This window comes from Nipponia nippon, unplaced genomic scaffold, assembly GCF_047370975.1.
Source record: "Nipponia nippon isolate SJK-2023a ecotype South Korea unplaced genomic scaffold, ASM4737097v1 scaffold_25, whole genome shotgun sequence".
NCBI lineage: Eukaryota > Metazoa > Chordata > Aves > Pelecaniformes > Threskiornithidae > Nipponia > Nipponia nippon.
This window is the reverse complement of record NW_028262342.1, coordinates 3,912,924-3,937,693: the sequence shown is the minus strand read 5'-3', so window position 1 is coordinate 3,937,693 and position 24,770 is coordinate 3,912,924. Positions and strand designations below refer to the sequence as shown.

The 24,770-nt window shown below is 47.2% G+C and overlaps 5 protein-coding genes across 7 annotated transcripts; 3 read left to right on the top strand and 2 right to left on the bottom strand.

Annotated features, from left to right (window-relative positions):
* Positions 1 to 1,336: 1,336 nt before the first annotated feature.
* WDR77 (WD repeat domain 77) lies at positions 1,337 to 4,982 on the bottom strand. Its single transcript, XM_087761921.1, has 10 exons — positions 4,685 to 4,982; positions 4,358 to 4,543; positions 4,115 to 4,256; positions 3,993 to 4,042; positions 3,261 to 3,331; positions 2,826 to 2,880; positions 2,483 to 2,554; positions 2,274 to 2,382; positions 1,733 to 1,801; positions 1,337 to 1,521 (listed from the first exon to the last, which is right to left on the bottom strand). Exons 1-10 carry the CDS (start codon positions 4,980 to 4,982, stop codon positions 1,362 to 1,364), a joined length of 1,212 nt encoding a protein of 403 aa, XP_087618047.1. The 3' UTR covers positions 1,337 to 1,361.
* ATP5PB (ATP synthase peripheral stalk-membrane subunit b) lies at positions 4,954 to 8,150 on the top strand. Its single transcript, XM_087761922.1, has 7 exons — positions 4,954 to 5,087; positions 5,195 to 5,237; positions 5,649 to 5,791; positions 6,311 to 6,474; positions 6,881 to 7,006; positions 7,229 to 7,408; positions 7,993 to 8,150. The coding sequence occupies exons 1-7, from the start codon at positions 5,060 to 5,062 to the stop codon at positions 8,062 to 8,064; spliced, it is 756 nt and encodes a 251-aa protein (XP_087618048.1). The 5' UTR covers positions 4,954 to 5,059; the 3' UTR covers positions 8,065 to 8,150.
* Positions 8,151 to 8,287: 137 nt separating this feature from the next.
* On the top strand, positions 8,288 to 14,013 carry LOC148055258 (uncharacterized). Of its 3 annotated transcripts, none has more exons than XM_087761926.1 (6): positions 8,288 to 8,659; positions 10,086 to 10,148; positions 10,490 to 10,595; positions 10,904 to 10,992; positions 11,629 to 11,708; positions 12,326 to 14,013. In XM_087761926.1, the coding sequence occupies exons 2-6, from the start codon at positions 10,118 to 10,120 to the stop codon at positions 12,383 to 12,385; spliced, it is 366 nt and encodes a 121-aa protein (XP_087618052.1). In that variant the 5' UTR covers positions 8,288 to 8,659; positions 10,086 to 10,117; the 3' UTR covers positions 12,386 to 14,013. The 3 variants fall into 3 exon arrangements, with proteins under 3 accessions (XP_087618052.1, XP_087618049.1, XP_087618051.1); XM_087761923.1 differs by having other exon boundaries at positions 8,288 to 9,345; XM_087761925.1 differs by having other exon boundaries at positions 8,288 to 9,721.
* Positions 14,014 to 16,107: 2,094 nt separating this feature from the next.
* Positions 16,108 to 19,653, bottom strand: ADORA3 (adenosine A3 receptor). Its single transcript, XM_009462460.2, has 2 exons — positions 18,918 to 19,653; positions 16,108 to 17,936 (listed from the first exon to the last, which is right to left on the bottom strand). The coding sequence occupies exons 1-2, from the start codon at positions 19,265 to 19,267 to the stop codon at positions 17,333 to 17,335; spliced, it is 954 nt and encodes a 317-aa protein (XP_009460735.1). The 5' UTR covers positions 19,268 to 19,653; the 3' UTR covers positions 16,108 to 17,332.
* A 1,951-nt stretch (positions 19,654 to 21,604) lies between these two features.
* On the top strand, positions 21,605 to 23,355 carry LOC104010352 (adenosine receptor A3-like). The gene is made up of 2 exons (XM_009462461.2): positions 21,605 to 22,058; positions 22,645 to 23,355. The coding sequence occupies exons 1-2, from the start codon at positions 21,715 to 21,717 to the stop codon at positions 23,261 to 23,263; spliced, it is 963 nt and encodes a 320-aa protein (XP_009460736.2). The 5' UTR covers positions 21,605 to 21,714; the 3' UTR covers positions 23,264 to 23,355.
* Positions 23,356 to 24,770: the final 1,415 nt, after the last annotated feature.

Here is a 24,770-nt window from a genome sequence, read left to right as displayed (position 1 = left end):
TTTGGATCAGCTAAAACCTATGTTTATGCGGGGATAAGCCCACTGGAAGTGGTGTACGTTTTAGTGTTGCTATCGCGCTGAAGAAACAGGAGTAGCACTCATTTCAATAGTATTTTTTGTTTCATTAGTCAGGACCTGCTTTATTCTGTCTAGGAAATATTAGGCCAGACCAAGCCACATCTAGAGCAGTGGCAATGCATGCAGAGCAATGATTTTTTTTTTTTTTTTTTTTTCAGTTAAATATGTTCCAGGGAAAGAGTTTAGTTTGAAAAGTATGTGGTATGTTACAAAAAACACCTCTAAGGATTACGTGGAGTCTGTTTTGGGGATTATGAGAATGCTCGGTCCCCTCAGCCTCCGGCACAAAGTCACTCACCACAAGTGCATAAGGAGCCTCATTTATCGCTAAGCAGTCTGTTTATAGGAGCAAGCAAATGAAAACTGAAGTCCTTAGTCCAGTTTTTCCCTTACATAAACTTTTGTTCACAGGTCTTATCTTTGAATAAGTTGTCTTCAGCACAGAGGAGACGAAACATGGTGTCAAACAGCACAGCAACTGCTAACTTCTCTTGGCTTTCAGCATGCTACAGTAACAGCCGCTTTGAGCTGGCCTCAGCTGCAAGCCAACGTTGAGCATCAGAGGTCCCAGTATTTCAGCACGTGTCATGCACTATCACAAAGGCGTTTAATTACAGGGCTACAGCTGGGATCCTTATCATACAGTATACAAAGCTCCTCACACCGAGCACTGGTGTTCTGATACCCATCAAGGGAGCAGAGGTGCATAAACAGTGCTCACCAAGGGATCCACACTTGTAGGCAGTGAAGACCAGCCCTCTAACCACATGCTGCATGAAGGACAACAGCGGAACCCTTTGATACTTTAAATGCTAACCCATCTTCCCATTCAGTTGGAAGAATTGATTTACATAGCGAAGAGCTTTGCTCAAGGGTAAGGCCCTCGCATCTAACTAACAAGAGGGGTCGTTTTAACCTCCCCAAAAAACATTTATATTAATTCCATGGATGGTCTGGAGAACTGAAGGAGCCATCGAGTCTTTTTTATTTTTTTTTTTAATTATACCTAATTCCCTGTCTCTCCAACTCTCCTCTGTGCCTGAAGTCAATTTTTTTCCGGGTAAAATACTGAAGTCTTATCACAGGTGAAGCCAACTCCTGAGGAGAGGGTAAAGCTTGGTTTGTAACTAACTTATGCCTAATTCAAAATTACTACAGGAACCTTCTTAGTCACAAGCTTCAAGGCAGACAAGAGACCCTACCCACTCCAGTTCACACGCACCTGTGACTTCAGCAAAATCAAAGTAATGCCAGGAAGGAATTTGGACCATGAGTTTATAAAACTATTCTTTTACACAGTTGACTCCAGAAGCTTCACCAGTTGGTATGGGGACAGTGTGATGTAAAACCTGATGATCCCATCCAACTGTAGTGAGCAAGGCATCGTCTGAAGGAGACCACGATAAGCCTTTTACGAAGTCTCGATGAGAACGGTTTCTGAACCTGGAAAACACGAACACTCCATTAGCCACACAGCATTGTCACTAAGAGTTTAGGGGCTTGTGCAATTCCTAACTGCGAGTTTGTTAGGATGATGCTCCCCTATTTAAGGAGTATTTGCATCTTCCACTAGCATATGGATAAATAATTAGCTTAATGAGAAGCCAACAAGACAAACAGCTAGAGTAGCGCATACATTCTGTCTAGTACTTACACCTCTGAGAGGTCTGAGTCAAGAACGGTTACTGAACAGTCTTCACTGATTGAAGCCAGTAAGGGTGAACTAGAGGACAGAGATGAGACCACGGTTAGAACAGTCAAATACAAGAAAGCTTCTTAGGGATAACCTTGTGAAAAGCACATTTCTTAGTGAGCTTGACCCAGGTACAGTGAATTAACAGACACCAAATCTTACAAAAATGTTTTCATCATGATTTGGCAGGTTGCCAGCACGCTAAGCGAGAATATTCTATTAGCGTCGCAAAGCAAGTAATCCTTCTCCAAGCAGAGGTGACTAATTAGAAAAATCCTCACAGCGAGTGGGTCGCTAATTCTGAATACTCCAAAAGTCTTCTCATGTACATTCATGCACTTCTTGTTAAAAGTGAGACATTGTTTGGTTTACCCTATTCTTCACTATCAACCTTCTTGATAAAAAGACCAAAACTAGTACTCTCATACGTTTTACTCTAAAAACAAATAAGGTTTTCAAGTGTATGTAGTCACACGTTCTATGCCAGTATATCAGACTGTACCTATGTGTAGAAAATGCAAACCCCGTGATACTTCGGGCATGCACAGTGGAGCTGAGGGCAGAATCAGGATTCTTTGTGTCTACTAGTGCAACTGTTCCATTTTCATCGCCTTTAAGAGAGGAAGGGAGAATGAGGTTATTAGCAAAATTGTCACGTGAAAAGAAAGACCTTGATTTGTCTGGTGAAAGTCAAATAATATCACTTCTCACCCAAAGCAAAGATGTCACTTTTCTGTGGATGCCACATGACTGAGGTAGGGAGGTGATTACAGGCACTGCAAACTGCGAGTAAATAAATTGGGATGAGTGTGAAAAGAGTCAGTACAAAGATATTCCTACACTAACTCAGCACTGCTACTGCACTAAGACCAATATTTAAAAGCTTATTGTACTTCAGTGATAGTGTTAGACTTCCTTAGGTTTTAACAGGCTTTTCTGCCCAAACAGCCACATCGCTAGATTTGAAATTAGACATAGTGAAGTCAGGCATAAAGTAAGTTATTTCTTCCAACAAAAACTCATACACAAGTAGTGACTGCATACAGAAACATACCAATTCGAGTAGCTGGTTTGGGGCATCTGGTGTCCCAGAGTAAAGTTCTGCTGTCCTATAAATCCAAAGTGAATGAGAAGGTTTTTACAATTTCTTTGTGGCAGGGGGTAAGCATAAACTCAGATTCACTGCAGAACTGCTACTGACCCACATTCAAACCCACGTCAGCTCTTCCTTTGTGTTAAACTGATACTGCCATTAACTGCAAGTTAGCTCCTTCAGTCATCCCCAGGACAGAGCTGGGAACTCCCACATTTTAATACAAACCTGTAGAAATCAGCTTGGTAAGCTGACTGGCAACTTATCAGACTGGAACACTGAAACACAGGTATGCAGCTTGTAATACAATAGGTGGTTTCTCAGTAAGTGCATTTAACTGTAAATAACTAAACTATGACTTTTATTGGGTAGATTTAGACAGAGAGCGAGCTTTACCTCAGCACAGGACAGGAACACAGTGTCCTTACCAGGACAGGAAGCCACACATGTCACTGAACCGGAGTGAGCTACCAAAAGCACAAAAGGATAAAGAGCCTCAAAGATTGTATCCAACTTTCCCGCATATTCCCAAGGACCTCTGAAGGCACAGCAGTATAATAAAGAATAGTTTATGCCCAGATAAAGGGTTAACTTCTACTCAGCAAGAGCCAACTGCTTCCTACCAAACTGATGAGCTGCCAAATCCAACCAGAACCACCGCAGTCAAGTCCCCGTGACATGCATAAGCTTGAGGAAGCCTCTCCAGACAAGAGAGCAGTTACAAAGGGGCCAGGGGCCTCTAGCTCTCTGTGGCTAGAGATCACAATACCACAGCTCCAGAGATCGGCATCTCCAATGAGCTGTTGTTCAAAACAAATACAGGTTAGGAGACCACACGATCATATGCAGGTGGAAGAAAGATTTCAGTACAGAAGAAATACTCTAAAATACACTTAGAGATGCAAGGCAAACTAAGCCTTATAGCATTCATTTTGTGGTGAGAAACGAACAACAGACAAAGAAATAAGGCAGCACCAGAAACTCCATAGACTGGCAAGCATTAGATCACGGCCCAAGTCTGGTTTGGCAGACGGGAGATAACCAGCGATGCTGCAGGACTGAGCTCAGCCTGCAGCAACCAGCGAGGGCCCAGGAGGAGCCAGGCGACGTGGCCGGCGTGGCACTCACCTCTGTAGGAGTGCAGGACTGTCTGCTGTGGGAGATCCCAGACCTTCACGCTGCGGACAAAAGCGAGCAGTCAGCACCCAGCGCCGGCCCTGGCGCAGGGCAGCCGGGCTGGGGACACTCACCAGAAGTCCCTGCCGCCGCTGACAGCCTGGGTGCTGTTGGCCAGGACGGCCACCGTCATCACGATGTCATCGTGCTCGTATTTACAGAACTTGTTGACGATGAGGGTTTCGTTCTCGTCCAGCTCCCACAGCTCCACGGCACCTGGGGGGGGACCCACCTCAGCCGGGGGGGGCACCCACCTCAGCCGGGGGGGCACCCACCTCAGCCGGGGGTCCCAGGGCGGGGGGATCCCCGTTGCTTACCGGAGTCGGAGGCCACCAGGATGCCCCTGTCAGCCACCCAGCGCAGGTCGGCGACGCCCGCCTCGGTCTGGACGCCGGCGGTGCAGAAGCCCTCGCTGGGGGCGCGGCGGGGGTCGGCGAAGACCCAGAGGGAGCCGGCCCAGCAGCGCCCGCTCAGCCCCGAGGCGCCCAGCAGCAGGGCCCCGTCTGCGGGGGGAGAGACGAGGGGAGAGGCCCGGTGAGAGCCCGCCGCCGCCCCCCGAGGGGCCGAGCCGGGCGGCCCGGCCGCCCCCCCCACCCCACCCCCCCCCGCCCCGCTCCCCTCCCCCGGTCCGGCGGCCCCGCTACCTGCGCGGTAGTGCGCGCCCTCCAGGTGCCGCTCCATGCAGGCGGGCGCGTTGGGCGGGATGTTCCACTCGGGGCAGGCCGCGGGCGCGGCCTCCTCCCCGCCCGCCGGGGGCGCCGGGGGCGGCGGGGGCTGCTCGGGCGGCGGCTCTTCCATGGCGGCGGCGGCGGCGGGAGCGGGGCCGGCGGCGCCCCCACGTGCTCCCGCGCCGCGCGCGCCGCCGCCGCCACCTCTCGCGAGAGTTCCCGTCCCGCCCCGCCCACGCCGCGCTGCGTCTCGCGAGACCTTTTCCGCCGCCATCTCGGTGCGGAGGCGGCCGGCGGTCACCGGGACGAAGGGGGTCGCGCCGCCGCCTGCCCTGCCCTGCCCGCCCCGCCATGCTCTCCCGCCTCCTCCTCCGCGCCGGTGAGACGGGGGGGAAGCGCCGTCTCCCTGGGGTGGGGGGCGGCGGCGGGGGTCTGTCCTGGCTGAGCTCTGTCCTGACTCCCTCTCTGCCCCTCTTCTTCCCTCAGCCCCGGCCGCGCTGAGGAGCCTGCCGCCTCCCGTCAGCGTGGGGTGAGTACCGGGGGGGGGGGCGGCCCCGCCGCCTCGGTGGGCAGCGCGGAGGGCTTTCACCTCCGGCTGAGGCCTAGCGGTGCCTCCGCTCTGCCGGGCGGCCCGGCCGGCTGCCGCCCCCTCCCAGTGACGGGCTGCCGGCGGAGGCCTGGCAGCGCCTCAGGAGCCTGCCAGTCGTTGTGTTTAAATAACGTTATTCCGGGGTTTTGTTTTTACCCTTCTAACTACTATTGTGGGCCTATAAAACAGTTACGGTCGGAAGGAACCCGTGGAGGTTATCTGGTCCCACCCCCTTCCTCGGGGAGGCGTGTCTAATGAATGCCTACCTGTTTAATTGGAAATGTGTTTGAGTCTCATCTAAGGGTGGGATTTTTTTAAGAAGCTTAATGGGAACTTTCTCATTATTTGTAGCGTGTTGCACACAAGACCACTGCACACAACTCAGCAGTGCTCGGCCCCTTTGCCACCTCTGCCTGAGAAAGGAGGAGAAGTACGTTATGGTTTGATCCCTGAGGAGTTTTTCCAGTTTCTCTATCCTAAAACAGGAGTTACAGGTTAATATATACCTTCATTTTTTTAAAAAAATGTGTGTTTAATTATGGTTATTTAGTTCTGTCCACCACTTTTGGCTGCTGAAATGGTAAATTATTAGGGGAAATTACCTTTTGCATATGCAGAAGGAGGTTGTGAAGAATGAGCCAGTGCAGCACTTCCTGGCTCTAAAGCTAGGTACCTGTGCTTTAAATAAAGGCTAAAAGAATGTCATGAGCTTGATCTTGCAGGGAGATTTATTTGCCTGCTGACCCTCAAAACCCTTAAATGGAAATTTTTTGCCTGTTTCTGAATGAGCAGAAGCAGCAGGTCCCACGCCAGGCGCAAGTTGCTTCCACTTCTTCTGAGCACCCTCGTGGCACCCTTCCCCTTGGTGGTATTGGGTTTTTATTTTTTGTTGTGGTAAAAGAGAATGCTTCCTGATCTTCTTGTAAGCCTTAAACCAAGTACCTCTTAGGTGTCTGACTTTAGTGAGCCTCTTTATGCTTTGTACAACTAATGCTGCTTTATTTTTCCTTTAGGGCCTTACATGTTGGGAACTGGACTCCTGCTTTACTTTCTCTCTAAGGAAATCTATGTAATTAACCACGAGACAGTTGCAGCTGCCTGCATATTAACAGTCATCATTTATGGCGTAAAAAAATATGGGTCTGCTGTAGCAGCTTTTGCTGACAAACTTAATGAGGTAACAAAAGAAACCATAATCTGACTTTGTAGTAGTTAATAACTGTTCTAAGTTATCTGCTTAAATATTTAAAAGAATACTGTGTCCAGGCTGTCATAAAAACCTGAGTTTAATGTCTTCAGAATTTGCTTCAATAAGGTATGGTTTAGATCTTATGTTGGTATTGCTACATAAGTCTTCAAAAATAAAACACCTCATACCAGCACAAATGATTTTTTTAAAGTGCAGTTGATGGTGAACCCGAATTCTTCTGCCTTGCCATCCTTTGACTTCAGCCCTGGCACAATCTGGTTTGTGCAGACATTTCTCAAATCTTGATGTAGCATTTCGGCAGTTAATTACAGATCACTTATGTTCCTTGCATCTTACTTTCATTCTGAAGCATACTTTTTGTTTCTTATTTCAGGAGAAAGTTGCTAAAGCTTTAGCTGTGAAAAATGAGGCTATTAAAGATCTTGAGACTGCCATTGAACAGGAGAAGAAGGAGCAGTGGCGGGTTGAAGGCCGCAGTTACCTCTTTGACGCTAAGCGGGTATGCAGTTCCAGCTCTACTGCTCACTTCCAGTGCAGTCTCTGCTACGTAATCTGGGTGCCTCTTAAATTGCGAACAAGTAACAAACCGTTTACCCTCTGTGTGTTGCAGAGGGGGCTAGTGTCACCACCTGATCCGGTGACTATTGCTGTAGAATGTGTTCTGCTGCTGGTTTGTGTTCTTGCCAAATGTTAACCCTTTGATTTCGTCTTCTGTGTCTAGAACAATATTGCAATGCTGCTGGAAACTAATTATCGAGAACGATTACTGACCGTGTACAACGAAGTAAAGAAGAGGCTGGACTATCAGGTGGCCATGCAGAATTTAAAGCGTCAGAAAGAACAAGATCACATGATTCAGTGGGTGGAGAAAAATGTTGTTCAGAGCATCACGCCTCAGCAGGTATTTGCTTTTTTTAAGCTGCGTTACGTTTTAGTCTGTACCAATACTTGCTGTCCAGTGATTCTGGCTTAAGCCAGAAGATGATAAGTCATCTTTGGGTGACTTCCAAACGTGGCTGCAAGGCGTTCCTACTGCTGAGTAAGAGGTAACAAGCCCAGCGACTTGGTACCAGGTGCTTGCGTTGCTGGTGACCGCAGCTAGAATCCCGTGTGGTGTTTGTTGTTGCAGCATAGAGCTAAGCTTGTGATAAGATGCATAGCTAACAGGTTAGGGAACTCACTTGTAAAATTCTCTGTGTAAGACCATGGCAGCTTAAGATCTGCAGATGGGCTCTAGGTGTCCTTTCTTTTAAGGAATGAAGCTGAGAACAAGAAAAGAAAACCTGTTCCTAGCACTGCGTGCAGATGCTTTAATGCAGGTCGTTGGATTTGAATCTCTGACTTCATGAGCTATCCCTTTTATCTGTAACTCATTTTATGGGTCTAAAAAGGAGTATCTAAAATAGATTAGAAGGCATATTTTGCTTGTTTAAATGTCTTTCGTAAAAGTCTTTCTTCTGAAAGCTGTTTTCCTTTCTTTTGCAGCAGAAGGAGAGTATTGCAAAGTGCATTTTGGACCTGAAGGCATTATCGAAGAGCGCACAGGCAGCGGTGTAACCAAGCCTGATTCCGCTGACGTGTCTCATTACTTACTCTTGTAAACTGTATGATTCTAAAGTATCATTAAACAAACAAACCAAGCACTCTGCTGTCTTTCACTAGCAGTAGCAACAGTCATTTACTTTTTGTGTTTGAAATAGCTAGATCGGTCAGATAAACCACTACGGTTAGTTTGTAGTGGGGATTATCAATTTTGGTTGGTTCCTTGTTTGGTCGTGAACACTTCCAGAGATAAGATACAGAACTGCACAGTGAAAAATTGTGGTGCTAATACAGCAATCAGTTTGTCGTAGAATTGTGTGTGATAACGACCTATGGATATCTACTGTGATTGTAAACGTGGTCTAAAATCACAATGATGGCTAGAGCTCCACTCACCAAGTGCAGTCCTTGGGGGTACTCTGAATGAACGTCCTCGTCTTAAAAATGAACTGAAAGAAACACTTTCATTACAAAGCTTCAAATAGTGACGAAAAGCATTGTCCTGCCCTGTGGAAAAGGGGATGTAGGTGGCAGGAAATGTATCAAAAGCTACCAGAATACCTTGGCTTCAACTGAACTTGCCGGTATTAAGTTTAAAACAGTGAAATGGGTGAGTTTATTCTAGAGGGTGGGGTTTTCCTGCATTTTCATAGACAAAAAAGTTGCTTGCTTTTTTCTTTTTTGCGTAACAAGGAAAAGAGTTTTACATGTATTATGGTAACACACTGTATAAGCCTCTTCATCTTGTTTTTATAGGAAAGTCTTTCCCTGAAGGATTTTGTTATATCTCAAATGTCCCAGCTGCACAAAACACTCGACCTATGTGTAATCGCATCCTTTCTGTGTTGGGAAGTGATTGATTTACTAAATGAGTAAGCAGACTAGGGTGTGCTTACGTGCATCTGTTGTACGGATGGGTACTGCAGGAGGGAAATGCTTATTTTTAGTGGAGTTAGTAAAATAGCACAGGTTTCGGCGCTTTTCAGTACAACAGTTCAGCAAAAAAGGTGCTCTTCAAAGGTAAGAACCTTACTTAAAAGGAAGCTAACTTAAGCTGAAGCTGGCTTTTTTGAGATGAACAGTTCCTGAGAATGGAGGTGTTTTTCATAGTTTCCTGTTTTTTTAAATAAAAAAAAAAAGTGAAGTTGCTCAACTTCCGCATTTGTGCAACCCTACCTCTGAATGACACATGAGCTGGTGTGACAGAGATTCCTTTCACAAAGCGGGCGGTTAAGCTGCTGTGCCAAGGCTTCGGGAGTTTCTGGCAGCGGGCGGGCAGCAGTTCTATGGTGGGAGGTAAGACAGAGCGGTATCGCTCCTCGTCCTTGCTTCTACTGCTGCAAACGCAACGCACTTTTAGACTTGGGGTAGGGAACTGGGAGGTCTTAACGGTTGGACTCTCCTGGAACGTGGGCAACAACGGGCACGCAGTAGCAAAAGGTGACAGCAACAGAAAACGGGATGTTTACTTTCGTGTTGTTGTTAGCAATACTTCCCTGTTGATCACGCCGTGCCGTTTGCAAGCCCTGTAGTGAGAAATAACAGGGTAAGAGTTTTGTGGTAGGCTGGTATTTCCCTATTTTTAAGATTGCACCCCCGAATTTGAGAAGAAAGTTATCGTTCCTGCGTTGGTGGAAAAAGTCAATGTAACTTGAGAAAGGAAAACTTAAAGGTGCGTTTTTTCAAAGCTGCTTCTGATTATGAAAATGTTTCATAAAGTTCACTCGGTTCTGCTGCGGGTGCTTTTTTAGTTATTAAATAGACTTCATCCTCTTGAAAGAAGGCAGCGTGTTCATCACCCCAGTGAACGCGCAAGTGTAGGAATAAGGCGTTGGGAAGTAGGATGCATGCTGAGAAATCGCCGGGTTCGCTGCTGTGGCTTTGTGCCAGTTTGCAGAAGATGTCTGGAAAAAATTGATAAAAACTAAATCAAGCCTGAGTTAGAGAGGGTGACAGGTTTGGTTTGCTCTTGTCATGCGTGTGTATGTATATGTATATAAATAAACTTTTTTTTTTCCCCTTTCCCCTCCTTTTAGCTTCTCATACTGTTCATTAGTGTTTGGAGAGAATGGGAAGTAGATCCTCGAAAGCAAATCCAGGTATTTTCTTCTTTAAGGAATTTTCTCAGATGCAGTATTCTTGACTAAGTTGATCTTGTCCTGACTCGGAACGGGCTGATGCGGGGGTAGCTTAGGAGCAGATGTCTGCATTTGGGGAAGGACCGCATGGCTGCCCGCGGCTGCTGGGGGACAGTAATCATATGAATAAATTTTTCGGTCTGGTGTTTCCACTTTCAGCCGTCTGAGACAGAAACGTTATACTGACAATAACGCTTACTTGAATAGGCCCAAGCCTCTGTGTAGTTCTTGTTGCTTGTGATATTACTGGAGAAACTAACACATCTTAAAACTAGTTTTGTTTTTTTTTTTTCCTTACTCAGTTCCAGTTACACCAGAACCCATTTCCACTACTGTCACTGTACATACCACCGTATATACCACTACGACTGACTTAAAAGCCTCAGAAGTCAAGTGCTGGACTGATAAGTAAATGCTCCACCTTTATTTCCCGATGTCAAACACAGAGTATCCCGAGACTGCTCCTGTAAGGGAGGAGTTACATGTAACACATTTTACGGCTAGGGGTTTTAAAAGGTTGCTTAGAATTTCCTAGTCTGTGCACTAGATACTTAATTCATAGTGATGCTTAACGCAGGTACGCACCTTTTAATCTCGTGGGGCTTGTGACAAATGATGTTACATTTTATAAAGCTTGGTGAATTTGAGCCCTGCTGATTCTTTAATGCCTCTGTTTAAAAGTGGGGATTCTCACACTATTTTCTGTGTACCCACAGCTATGATATACTCTACATATCGCTAGCCTTTATCTCCGGCATCCTGTCAACTGTTCTGGTTTTTGCAATCATCTGCCTCTTCAGAAAAAGTAAGTGGCACAGTAGAGGGAGCAAGGGCAGCGTGATGATCCAGACCTGGTGGCAGAGAAGTGCTTAACATCGTGTGCTGCACACCGTAACATGGATGGCGCTACGTTTCTGCGCTCTTCAGGCTGCATATTGCAGCACTAGGGTTTCAAAGAAGGTCCTTCAAAAGAGGCTCCAATTATGTCTGCCTTGAATAATAAATGTATTGATGAACAGGTCATTCCTGGCAGTAACTCCTCGTGAATCATCCCAGGGGCTGTTTTCATGGAAGAATTCACTTTAGCACTGATGAGTTGTGGTGGGTTTTGTTGGTTGGATTTGGTTTGGTTGGTTTTTTTTTTTTTTTTTGGTTTTGGTTTGTTTTTTTTCCCCATCCTAACACTGACCACACAGAGTTCTCGCCGAATTCATCAGTCGCTTTCATCCTAGCCACTTCCCGCCGGTGGGCAGGCATTGGGCTGCCAAACTGCTCCCTCTGCAGGGAAGGTCCGTGGCAAATTTTACCAACTGCGCTGAAGCCACGCGCTCTGGTGCTGGTTCGTTAGAAGGCAGCTAATGAACCACTCTTGCACCTCTCTAGCGCTGCTGCCTCCAAACGCGGAGCAGACAGCTGAGACTGGTGTCCCTCTCCTTCCTAGAGCGTAAGAGATCCCACCAACACTTACAAGAGCAAGTTCCCTCCCAGGCAGAGACTGAGGAATCTGCTAAGGACATCCAGGTACAGGTCACAACTATTCTTTCTAATACTTTATGCAGAGGCTTCAGATTCTTCATATGAATGGTAAATATTAATCGGGGGGGGGGGGGGGGGGGGAGAAAAGAGGTTTGCTCTTGCAAGACTCAAGTGTTAGTCACCAGTTCTTTTGACGAAGGAAAAGCGCTTTCTTTTGTGCATCCAAGGCTTCAGCCTGTGTTTGTAGTTGCAGGGAGTTACCTGAGGAGGTACCTGGACAGCAGGAGGCAAGCTGTTCCTTCTCTGTTATCGCAGGGCTCAAATGCCGTACTCCCCACGTGTTTCAAGGGTTCTGGGGCTAAACTAAACCACTAATTAGGCAGATTAGGGGAAAATCTTTTTTTTAAAGGGCAAGCATTTCTGCCGTTTTTCTTCATGATATTGATTCTTTGGAAGCCCCTAATGCAGAGTTGACCCAGGATCCTGAGCTAGGCTAACAAGTGCTCTGATCCAGCACAGCGTTTACTAATTTCCCCCGTGCAGGGACAGACTGTGACTGCTTATGGTGTGTAGCACTGAGGACAAATTAACAGCAGGAAATTCATGCTGAAATGTGATGCTTGCACACTCTCTAATCTTTGCGGCTTCTTTCATGTCCCCAGAATGAGGTTGCCTACACCACTCTGGCCTTCCAGCGGAGTCGGACACCGATGGCTGTGTGATGAAGAAGTTTCTAGTGAAATGAAGACGTTTGCACTTTCTGCACATCAAATGCTACCAGAACATTATATCAAGGCCTACAGAGCTCTGAGAAACGGCAGCGCTGCCATATGTAATGTCAGCTCATTTTATAGTTATAAGGGGAAACAGACATCTCCTGTTCCAAACTATTTGCCAACAGCTGTGGACAAATTGCTTTGCGTACCGTATTTCCTCATCTGGAGAAATCTCAGTGAGTCCCTACAACACACTTGTAAAGTTTCCATTTGTGTGTTTGCTCTTGCTTTGAAGTACCAAAGAGAATTGAAAAATGGAAATGTTACTCTGTGTCTATTCATGTCTGTGCCCTTATGTTTCCCTTTTCGGTCGCTGACTACAGCATTTTTTTTGGTTTTTTTTGATTGCCAAGTGCTCTGATTAGTTATTTTCTACTTATTGAAGTTATGATGATGAAATGTTTGTATGTAAATGTCTGCTACCTGACTGGGTCACATAAAAGAAATGCACAATCACAGTGTAATGGTCAAAATGTCTGGAGGTGTTCCTTCACGTGTTATTACCTGTAGTGTTCTAAATACATTGTAAAAAGTTAAAAAAACTTCATAAACTGGGGGATAAGTTACCACTAGTGACTCAGCCCTAGCAGCTACCAAGAAGCTTCTCTGCGTGTTCCTGTGCCCATGGGCGGGAGGCCCGGTGTCTGAGGAAGTACCGCCATCTCCGTCTGTCCTACACCGCTTCTCCTGAAGGCTGAATTGCAGCTAAGTTTCCAGCCCCCTCAGCCCTCCGGGCTTCAGGAGCCTCCTTGTTTCTGGTCACCAGACACTATCAGATTCTGGCAGGTATTTCTCTTTTCTAAAAATGCAGATGATTGCGTGCATGCTATTGCAAACACCTCTCCAGAGGAATTTCTTAGGCAGGACAAGTGCCTGGGGTCCTCCAGCCTCCTGTGTGCTACAGGTGAAGACAGCAAGTCTGGCATCTGCGAGGCTTCAAAGGAGGGCGGCTGGATGTGCCGCCTGATGGCAGCACCAAGCCACAAATGGGAGCTGGATCGAGCTCAGCTTGGACTGAGCTCAGCTTGGATGTGGTGCCTTTGGTGTCTTTCCAAGGAGCAGTTAGCAGAGCAGCGGCTCCACCTCTGCCAGCCCCGTTGGCTTGTCCTGCCTTCCTGACCGCAGAAGCTGGTGGAAGTCCGGGGGACCACTGAAAAGCAGGTGCACAAACACCGTTGTGTTCTGAAATCGGGCTTGAGAGGCGTCGTGGGTAAGGCTGCTGACCGTTTTACAGGGTCAGGTGTAGAACTTGTGGTCTTTGTCTTGCTGTATCTGCTCTCACCTCAGTCATGGCAGTTTCTTCAAGCACTATTTAATAGAGAAAATACCGTATTACTCAAAATGTGCAGCTGCTGAGAGGTTCATGAGGAATGATCGTAGTTGGTTCACAATTATTTTTTGCTTAAAATTAATAACAATGCTAGTCTGCTGCCGGACAGCAACTGAGAAATAAGAATGTCTGACAATTTATCTGGCTTGCACAAACGTTACTTCACCATACCAACAAGAACACTACCTTCCTGGGTCAGATACTGTTAGATCCTGTGTTAGAAGTGCAAGAAAAGGTGACTCGCCATAGGCTTCCCCACCCTGACGCCGGCTGGGATGCTGGGTTTTCATGTAGATGTTTTCTCACTGTGAACTGTACTGAGACTGAGCACAACCATTTCATGTACTTTGTGAAACGTTGCCAACCACGGTGCGGCAATTTCATGTGCCTACCTGGAGAGCTGCGTCTGGTACAGCCCTCAGTGACAGAACCTCCGTTTGTTGCAGAGTCCCAGACTCATCCCAGAGTATCCCTCTGTCTCTCCCTTTCCCATCCCAAGAGCTCTGCATAGTCATACAAAGCTTCTAATGGTAGCCATCAGCCAACGCTTTGTCTCATAGACAGATAGAGGAATTTGGGACAACGGCATCTGCTTATCAGAATAGAGGAGGGGTTGTCCCCCCTCTGTTTTGCTATTCTGGCTCTCCCATTTTCACTATTTCAGTAGGTTTCTGCTAGAGGTGTTTGTACTTGTGGTCTCCCTAAAGAAAAGCTGTCACAGCAGGAATTTGCAAGGAATTTGCCTGGGTATGGGAAAGTCCAGTGCAAATTGTCCAGCCCTGGGAGGGTGGGTGGAAACGGCTCACGGTTTAAAAGGTGCTTTGAAGGGTGCATGGACAGTGGTGGCCTATATATTTGGAATCGATCATCTGGTTGCAGTGTTAAAAGGATGGATTATTAGAGCTACAGCGATGATGTTGACGTGACTGTCGGGCTGCGTTTCCCTCGGCCAGCTCTCACAGTGATAGCTGAGTGATATTTGTATACGCGTGGACTGCTGGCATGTGCCTTCACCCATCTTCACGTCTAGTTTAAGCATTATTCAGCCTGTTTGATCTCTGCCTGGGGCTGAAGCCACAACTATTTCCAGAGTAACTGCTGGAAGTGAGAACCAGGGACCTACTACACCTGCATGAACATTTTCCAGCCAGTGCAGCTCCACCACTGGCAGGAGGCAGCTAATGAACCTCTCCCGCCGCGGGGCAGCTGCTCCTCTGGTTGCCTTACGGAGAGCGGCTGGGTCCAGCGGTGGTGAGCATCCCGCTTCATCGCTAAAAGGTGAGTTGTTGCCTGGGGTTCCCTCTCGGGGGGCTGAGCAGGGTCAGTCAGCTTGCTGAGACTGCTCTCCTTTGCAGCTTGCTTTCAGAAGAAAAAAAGAAAAAAAAAAAAAAAAAGCAAGCTTCCCCTGCTCTCAGCCCTCTGTTTCTGTTCTTTCTCCATATCCTTATGCCTTGTTCTCTTGGTGTTTGTCAGGCAGCCTGCTAGGAATTTGGTGCGGTGTTGCTCCCTCTTTTCTCAATTTCTCAAAAATACACAGGCAAAGTTTGCTGTGCGTCATTCTAATGAATGATTTTCTACTCTTTAGGTGGGACCTGTTTTTCTGCTGAAAGCAATCAGTTCTATCAACTGATAATGAGAGATCATGTAGCAAAATTCTGATGTACTTATGCAGTGACTTCCTTTGCTGGCCTGTTTATTAATAGAGTTGCACTGTGTAACAGGGCAGAGCTTTGGCCTGTGAGAAGGGTTGCATCAGATAATAAATCAGGACGTCTGATCTCAGCTAAAGGAGCAAACGCCAACACTTTCCGAGATAAATAACAGAATGATGCGCTCCCTTTTCTGCTTTCTCTAGATCACTTTTATTATTTAAAGATGGAAAAAAAAAAGAGCCTGGCCTTTAATGACCTATTTTCAGCTTGACCCATGTTCCCTAAATACAGGCTGAGAGAGCTGTGGTGCAATATTTACTGCAATTTCTGTGGCATCCTGGTCAGGACGCCGACTAAAACAGCGTGGAGATTTCATGTAGGCTGCTGTTTTGATTGTCATGGGAGACGAGCAGGCTGAATTAATACAAAATCCATCTAATATTTATTATTATTCATGAAAATGTGACAACGCTGACTGCAGCACAAGTTGACCAGACTCAAATTTAGTCTAAATTGACAACGAAGACAAGGGGCGTAAGAATAGTCAGCGAGGACATGGCTGGATTGAGAGCTGCTGTATTACCAACAACAAAGAACACGTTTATCCTATTTTTCAGTGGACCCAACCGATCCTTATGTAAAAAAAAAAAAAAAAAAAAAAGGCACTGGACAAAATTTCTCTTAAGTATCTCTTTTGTATTTTGCAACAATTTATTACAAAGACATATGTAGACACATTTACATACACCTTTAGAGTAGTCTTCAGATCTGTAACAGGTTGCTACAAAAAGCAACTGTTCTTCAGGTTTCCAGAGGAGACTTGCAGCAAATTACATTTAAATCAGGTGTTAGGAAAACAGTTTGTGATTGTAGGGAGAATTAAGCACGGGAATATGCTGTGCAGGAAGAACCCCAAAAATGGATGTGGGTTAGGAACAAATTAGGAAAATGCGTCCTTGATGGTTTAGAGACAGTCGGTTCTATCCTGGGTCAGGTAGCTGGGGGAGGAGGGAAGAACTTAAAGATATAATTATTTTTTGACAGTCATCCCTTCCTGGCATGCTCCCCTGTCCCCGGCATAGCTCACTAATTAATAGCTTCGGTGTGTTCGGCAGTTGGGCTCTTGCCTGGTGCTCTATGTCTGAGGTCGATTTTGCAGGCTCCTGGGGTGAGCACTGTCTTGATTTAAAAGCAATGGAAGTCTCCCACTGACGGGAACTCCCCGAAGAAGAGGAGGGTCACCAAAGTCAGTGCAGCTTCTGGCCTTTCAGCTGCGCTGGTCAGCAGCGGGTGGGGGTAATTTCACGACGCAGGTCATCTGCAGCTGGAGCTGTCGCAGGAGATGCTATAGTTTTATTGGATAGGTGCTACTAGGCAAAAAAAAAAGTCAGGGCAAGTCTGGCTGTGTATAAGCAAAGGGCCTATAACTGGGCAAAAAGAGAAATCAAAATTATAACAAAAAGACTTGTCAGGCTTGAGTTAAAACTAGAAATGAACAAGCACTGGCTTTTACCAGCTGGCCGTGGATCCGAGCTGGGGAACTAGGAGCAAAAACTCTGCCTTGTTAACGGTGCTTTGGGTTGCTGGCCTACCAAATAACGCCCAGGCCAATAAATAAAAAGTGGAACGTCCTGTTCAATGAAGATGCTTGCCTGGGAGATCTGGGCTTGATACAGGAACCGCCAAGCAGAATTCTCTGGGGCACAATAACGCAAAAGATCGTAAATGATCCTTTCGGGCTTAATGTCAAATGTGCATCAGATGGAGGAAGAGGAGCTTGCCCTTATCACAAAACAGTTTGTGCAAGAGTCGGAGTAGATGAAACAGAACAGACATTTTCCCATGAGTTTCTTAACAAAGTGGTCTGTCAATGGTCTGGTACATACTGGCAGGTCAACATGCGTTCTTTATTTATGACTGTTGGTCTGTTGTTTGCTCTGTAAGAACTGGGTCTGGTTTTTTGCACAGGATATAGGTCCTTAAAATTAAAAGGTATGTGTTTTTGAACTTCTTTATCTTGCAAGCATAGACAATGGGGTTCATGGCAGAATTGGCATGGGATAACAGGATTCCTAAGTACAGCAAATGCGGTGGGATCTGACACTTAGGGTAAAAATAGGAAACGCAGTTTATAATGCACAGAGGCAACCAGGATATTGCAAACAGGAAGAGAACAAGTGCTAGAGATTTGGCTGTCTTGAACTCCTGTCCATAAAAACCTCCTGCCCCTCTCGCGTTGGTGGTACCTTGTCTTAGCTTTGTCCGGATGATGTAAAAGATTTCAATGTACAGAGCACACATGATGAGCAGAGGGACAAGGGTCCATGTGAAGAAGCCAAAATATACCATGTAATCCATCCTCATCACAGAGGCAAACTGGCACCTGAGAAAGTCGGAGTTTCTTGGTTCTCTGTTGTTCCATCCAAACATGGGGACTAATCCTACCAGCAGGGACACAGACCAGCAGAAACCCAGTGCCCACCAAACTCTTCTCTCTGTAATGATTAATTTGTATCTGTTGGGGAAGAAAACCCAGGTTGTGTTAAACAGAAATGTTTAAAATTGTTAAGGATGGTTTCAAGAACTCACGTGTTCAAATACTACAGGTTCATTGTCACAAAATGGAGCATTAAGGTTTTTTTGAGGGGAAACCAAGTCTTACTTTGAGACAAGCCCTGACTCTTCATTTCTAACAGTTACTTTGCAGCACCCATAAGAAGAACTATGCTTAACTTCCCCTCTTTATAATTGGATGTTTTCAGCTATTTTGTTTCTTGTTTCATTATGGTCTTAGTGCTCCTCTTGCCTAGGTATTGCTTTTCTACTATTAGCAGTCCTATCTTATTTCTCAGCTTCCTTGGCTGTACTTTATTCTTCACATTTGGTTTATGCCATTCGTAGAACCAAACTGTTCTTTCACTCTTCAATTTTATAGGTCCTTTCCCCATTAAAAATATGACTTCTTTCATGCTTGGGATTATGCTTTGCATTTCTAGCTTATGTACTTTTCTGTTCAAATATAAAAAGTGAATGACTTCTTAAGTTAGCCCTTAATAAGTCTGTTACGTTTTTTGTATTTTCAGCAAATGCTAAAAGGAATTTTATTTGAAAGATTAGCCTCAGAAACCCCAAGAAATCTGTCGTACTCTCAGCATCCTGCAAAATTAACAAAACATCTGAAGAATTCAACTGTTCGACCACAGCCTCATCTTGTGGCTAAATTCTGGTCAGCAGCAACACCGAACACTCCTGGGGTCTGTCTGTGCTGCAGCATTAAATGCAGAGGGTGGTTCCTGCTCTAGATAGCTTGTCTTGGATGGGCTTTGAGGCTCAGATATTTTCTCCATGTGCAAGCATGCATTTAGAGTAAATATTTGTTAGAAGAGGGCCAAGTTAAGGACGAGAGAGGAGGTGGTGCCCGTGGGGCAGAGGCTGGGCATGGCAAAGCTGGCAGGGGCAGGGCAAGCGGAGGGGCCCGTGGTGGTCCAGCGCTCACCTGGTTGGCAGCTTCACTCGCAGGTATCTGTCGATCGCGATGGCCAAGAGGGAGAGGATGGACGCGTTAGTGAAAACCACCATCAGGCAGCACATAAACAGGCAGGTGTAGAAGCGGACGCTGATGCCCAGACTCACCACGATGGCCAGGGGCATGACGAGGATCCCCACTGCGATATCAGCCAGTGCCAGGGAAACGATGAAGTACAGAGTCGTGTTCTGAAGTGTCAAGTTCAGCTTCACCACCCAGATGACCAGGATGTTACCCAACGTGGCAAACAAAGCAACCAAGCACTCGGTACCGATGTAAATCCCATCCAGGCTGCTCAGCACCTGGCTGTCATTTGGCATGGTGAGTTGCTGGAGATGCTCCCACCCTGGCTTGAGCTGCAGAAGGGAGCATGGGCTTCGATGACCATGTGTGGGGTTCGTCCTCAGTGTCTGGTCCTCAGTTGTTCCAGTGACTCTCCGGCGTGCAAACCTCTTCCAGTATTTTACATCCTCAGCACTCGGGCAGCAAATAAGCTGTTGCCTTTCCACAGAGCTGCAAATACCTTAGCATCCAGGAAACATTCCCCGCTCTGGACACATCTCCTGAAGCTCACAGTATCCCTTCAGCAGCGTGGTATCAGTATAGTACTCTGGAAAGCTATTTTGTAGGAAAAAGATGGAAAAGCTTCCACAAGCCTGTTTACCAGCAACCTATAAGCAAGTACTTTAGCTGCTTCCTCTTCCAAGCCACAGTTTTAGAACTGGGAGAACTGCAATCGCAGTTGACTGTGCAAAGCTGACACTTATCAATCTAGATAATCACTCTGCAGCACTATAGGAAATGAGGCAGTTCAGGGGGTGTTAGAAGGGTGTTTCATAAAATTCCAATACTTTACTTAATTCAGGGTATACCATTTCAGTTAAAGCCCTGAGGTGGCCAAAACCTACTCTTTACTTGGACCTTTCTCAGTCTGACCAGAACACTCGTAATGCAGGTGACGTTTTCAGTGAGAGCCCTCATTTCTGCTAGAAATCAGTACAACGACCAACCAAGTCATGTTCAGAGAGTGGCATACTTTCCTCTGCTTTGTTTATGGAAGACGGAGAAACTGAGGAAAGGTGTGGGAAGTGAAGTAGCAGGGAGAGGGTGTGAAAGCTGTGATCTGTTTGCTGTGGGTGAGCCCGGCAGCATGCGGTGCCTTGCTCCTGGACGTGGGTCTGCAGTGAAGGAGCTGCTCCTGTTTCAGATGAAACTGGGAAGAGATGCAAACCCGTGAGCTCGTGTCAGCCTGTGAGTCGCAGGGTAACCTGGCTCTTGGACAAATAGAAATGCATGCTCTCCAGGAACGAGCAAATAGCATTAGGTGGATGGTACCATATTAGTGTAACGAAGCTTAAGCAAACATGGGTAATATTCGGTTTCCCGAACATTGAGTCCTCCATCTCTTCCACCCAACTTTCTGGCAAAACTGAGGATGGGGAAGTGAAATCAGCCCTGAGAGGAGACAGAGCCAGAAATAAATGAGACTTCTTTATTCTCTGCTGTCCCCTTCCTTGAAATCAATGTAAGTTCTTCTTGCCCCCTGACTGGAAGGCATTTTGGTAGAATTACTGCTGGGAAAATGGTGAGCTGTCTATAGACAGTCCCAGTCTGCAACTGAATTTGGCCACACTGGTTTTCTAATCAAATCTGACACAGGATATCTGTGGGTGCAGGAGATAAATCCCAGGACAGGCATGTGCAAGGTCACAGCTGGGATGTATGCTAGGCTTTTGCAAGCTGAATGAATAGTACCTGGATGGAGCAGGCAGCTGGTACTTTGCAGCTTTGAGCAGACGTGGCAAATGTCTGTGTCCTGTGGGCAAGGCGGCGGGTAAGAGCGCTCCCCACTTCCTGCGCTCGCTGTGCATCTCCTCGCTTGACCTCAGCTGCCAGTTTCCTTTTTCTGTCCTCTGCTCCTGTGGCTGCAGCCAGGCGCCTCTCGTAGAGACAGCTACCACAAAGCCGAGTTAGGGGGGCTTTAATGGGGCCTAGCCTCCTCTGCTGCCCTGTGCCTGCTGTAAACGCAGCTCCTGAGAACAAGAACTTGGTACTGCGTGGGACCTTAGGGGAGCAGCTTGTGTAACAGCGTCAAAAGAAAATATTTCTCCTTCCATCTGCCTTTTGCTCACCCAAAATCCAGCTGAGTGTCTTCACGTTTGCTCTCCCCACCCCTTCTTTTGTGGCAGGGGAAGGGACTAAATCACTGAAGGTCCCTTGGCCCTGTTTTCTCTGATGCTACACCTACACTGCATGTAGCATAGACTGAGCAGGCTTTAAAGAAGCTCAGAGAAGCAGCAAGCTAGCCACAGTGCCTCATAGCTGTGCATTGGCTAATTCACCCTGCTAGATAGTACAGAGCGCCCAGGTGGGGAGGAGATCGTGCGTTTGGAGCTAAAATAAACTAGCGAAATTACCACATCCAACAGGTAGCCCCTGTGGTTTATTCACAGTGTGACGCTGCCACTATATAGCGTTGACTCTTCTACAAAAGCATATGTAAATGTGCTGAAACTTCAAGGAGACAGAATGGAAGATGTTACAGGGTTTGTTATAGAAGGTCTGATAAATGGATCTTCACAGGCAATTTGCTCTGCTCATGTTTAAAGAGGGAGTTGTGTACGCAGATCAGAAAGTGTGCAAAATTCTGAATGAGGGACTTAATTTAAGGCAGATCAGGGAGGAGCTGGCTTCTGACCCGGCTGTTGCAGGAAAAAAAAAAGAATTCAGCGCAGCATTCCTTAATTTTGGATGTAAACAGCCTCAGATGTCCAAAATGTCAGTAGGCAGCCTGGATGTGATCTATATCATAATGGAGTCCATTATTGGGATATTTACAGTGGTGGGCAATACTTTGGTGATCTGGACAGTGAAGCTGAACCCAGCTCTTCAGAAGACTGTCTTCTTTTACATCATTTCTCTGGCACTCACTGACATTGCCATGGGGATCTTTGTGGTGCCGCTGGCTGTCATGGTGAGCCTGGGAGTCGTCATCCATTTCTACTCCTGCCTGTTCATGTGCTGCCTGATGATGATCTTTTCTCATGCCTCGATCCTGTCTCTCCTGGCCATCGCAGTCGACAGGTACCTGCGAGTGAAGCTGACGACCAGGTGAGTCTGGGCGAAGGTCCCATCTCATCATCTTTTCCCCATTTCTCTCCTCCCTTCTCTTTTCCTTCTGTGCTTGCAGCATCACAGGGCTTCCCGGGCATCGTCGGTTCTCTGAGAGAAACTCACACAAAGGCAGAGGTTCCCAAAGTGTAGGCAAGGGAGCACCAGCAGCCTGGGCACTCCTGGAAATTCAGCAATGCCTGAAAATCTTAAGAGGGTCAGGGTATGGTTGCCCATAAATGTGTGTATGCTCAAAGTCTGAATAAGGTGGTGGTCTTTAGGTTTTTCCTCTGGGAGACTGCTCTACTGATGCAGGTCAAAATGAACCAGTGTTTCTGAGGAAAGGTTTTGACCCTGCATTTGTGGGTTCTCATTTAAAAGGGCTCGGTGACTGTTCGGAGGTTCGCCTGTAGTTTCAAAATACATTTGAAATGTCAGAAGCTGCTAAGGACCAACTGCACAGAACTATGCTTAACTTGAATCAGGCTAACCAGAAATGAGTGCTTAAAAGCCCAAGTTCCTGAATATTGTAGTCCTTTTTTCTAAAATTTGCATCTAACATGGCCGATGCTTCCTGCCCACCCAGGTACAGGGCAGCCACCACGAAGAAAAGGATTTGTGTGACTCTGGGACTCTGCTGGCTCGTGTCCGTGTTGGTGGGGCTGGTCCCCATGCTGGGGTGGAACCAGCACACAGGCAGCTCCAGCTACATCGAGTGTCACTATTTGGCTGTGATGAGAATGGATTATGTGGTGTATTTCAGCTTCTTCACCTGGATCCTCCTTCCCTTGCTCATCATGTGTGCCCTCTACACCGAGATTTTCTACATCATGTGGGTAAAACTAAGCCCAAGCTCAGCAAGTCCTCCAAGAAGAGGAACAGTTTGTGGGAAGGAATACGAAATGGCCAAATATCTGGCCCTCATCCTCTTCTTGTTTGCAGTGTCTTGGCTGCCTCTGGGCATCCTGAACTGCATTTTGTACTTCTGCCCCTCCTGCGCCATCCCGCAGCCTCTGATGTACCTGGGCATCCTGCTGTCTCATGCCAACTCAGCCGTGAACCCTGTCGTCTATGCCTTCAAAATACAGAAGTTCAAAGAAACATACGCTTTCATTCTGAGGACTTACATCCTGCTCCAGAAGTCAGAGTCAGTTATTTCTAGCGCAGGGCACATGGCAGAGCAGCCGGCAGTGAGCACCATCTGAGCTGTGCCCCGCTTGTCCGTCTGTCCGGGCTGGATACAACAACTGAAACAGCGTGGGAGCACCCCGAGAGCGGGGTGAAAATGGCACAGACACCAAGGCACGTTTTTCAGATCATGCATTCTAGAGCAACAGCTATGTGTATATGTCTGTGTTCAGCTAATGAAGCTCTGGACAGTGCAATGCTGAGTTCAGGTCCCTAGCTAACTCCCAAAACAAAGAAACTCCTTTGCATTTCCAAGGCAAAAGGTGTGAGATGTTTGGAACAGAGTGGTAGCTCGACAGGGGAGTGCTGGGTGCAGGGAAGAGATTAGCTCTGCGTATGCTTACGGGTGTTTTGCTCTGTTAATAAAAAGCATTACTGTGCTCTGCTGGCAGGCGGTGGGGTTTGGTGGAGCCTGGGCACTTGCCAGCAGCTCTGGGAGGTGGCAGCCGTTCCCAGCGGGTCCGGGACCCAGTTGGTGCCCTGACAAGAAGCGGGGTCTTCCTCACCCTCTTGGGGTACCCATTTCCCAAGCCCCAGACCTCTCTCCTGGGCTGGCGCAAATATTTCTGCAGCTGCAGGGTGAGCTGGGGCAGGAGCCGCCTCTGCAGAAGCTCAGACTGCCCGTGCAATGCAGCGCGAGGCTCTTACACGCAGCCCGCGAGCGCGGTTGACTCTCGCAGGTTGACAGGAGAGCTGACATTAGCCTTTGGCACTACTTTTGCCCTGGCTAACCGCTCTTCCTTTAAGAGTATTTGCTTTGTCTTTTCAGGTCTATTTAAGGAAACTGTTTCTCAAATTGGTGGAGCTACAACGAAATGCTCTGGCACGTTGCCACAGAACAAACCTCTCTGTAAATGCTAAGGTGCTATAGGATGTAACAAGAAGCCAGACCCTGGCTGCCAGATTTCTGGCTGCACAAAGAGCAGGACAGCAACATGCAGTCAAGAGGACCCAGGCCTGGGTGGGGGGCTCAGAGGCGAGCTGCTGGCAGGAGGGTGCTTCATGGTCTGAAAATACTCTGACCCGGCTCAGTTGGGCAGCAGCACCCACTTGTGGAAAAGTGTTTTGGAACAGAAGGAAAACGAGCAGCCTTTGCACAAGGTTTTGTTTCTACCAGCCCATAAAATTTAACAGCATTTAGATGGTTCCATAGCTTTTTCTTAGAAGGCAGGTGCTTTCCCATGGGGACACTGTCTCTGTCTAAAAGAAGCCTACAATGCTGCTGGTCCTACCAGGGCACAGGCTGTTGGGTTTCTTTTTGTCTGTCCTTGTTAGCAGCTGTGGACTGGACGTGTTCAGAAAAATGCTTGTCTTCAGTAAACCCGTGTCCATGTGCCTGCATAGGTGCATGGCCTGGGACTGGAAACCTGGTGCTGAGCAGAGGGAAGGGGTCTTGCGTTGTACCCAGGCTGCACGGTACACCGAGCCCACCTTTCCCAGGCTGTAGGTGGTGTGAGAAACCCTGCATCAGCTCATTCCGTGACCTGCAGGCCAGATCGCACAAGGGGCTGCTGCAGCCGGTAC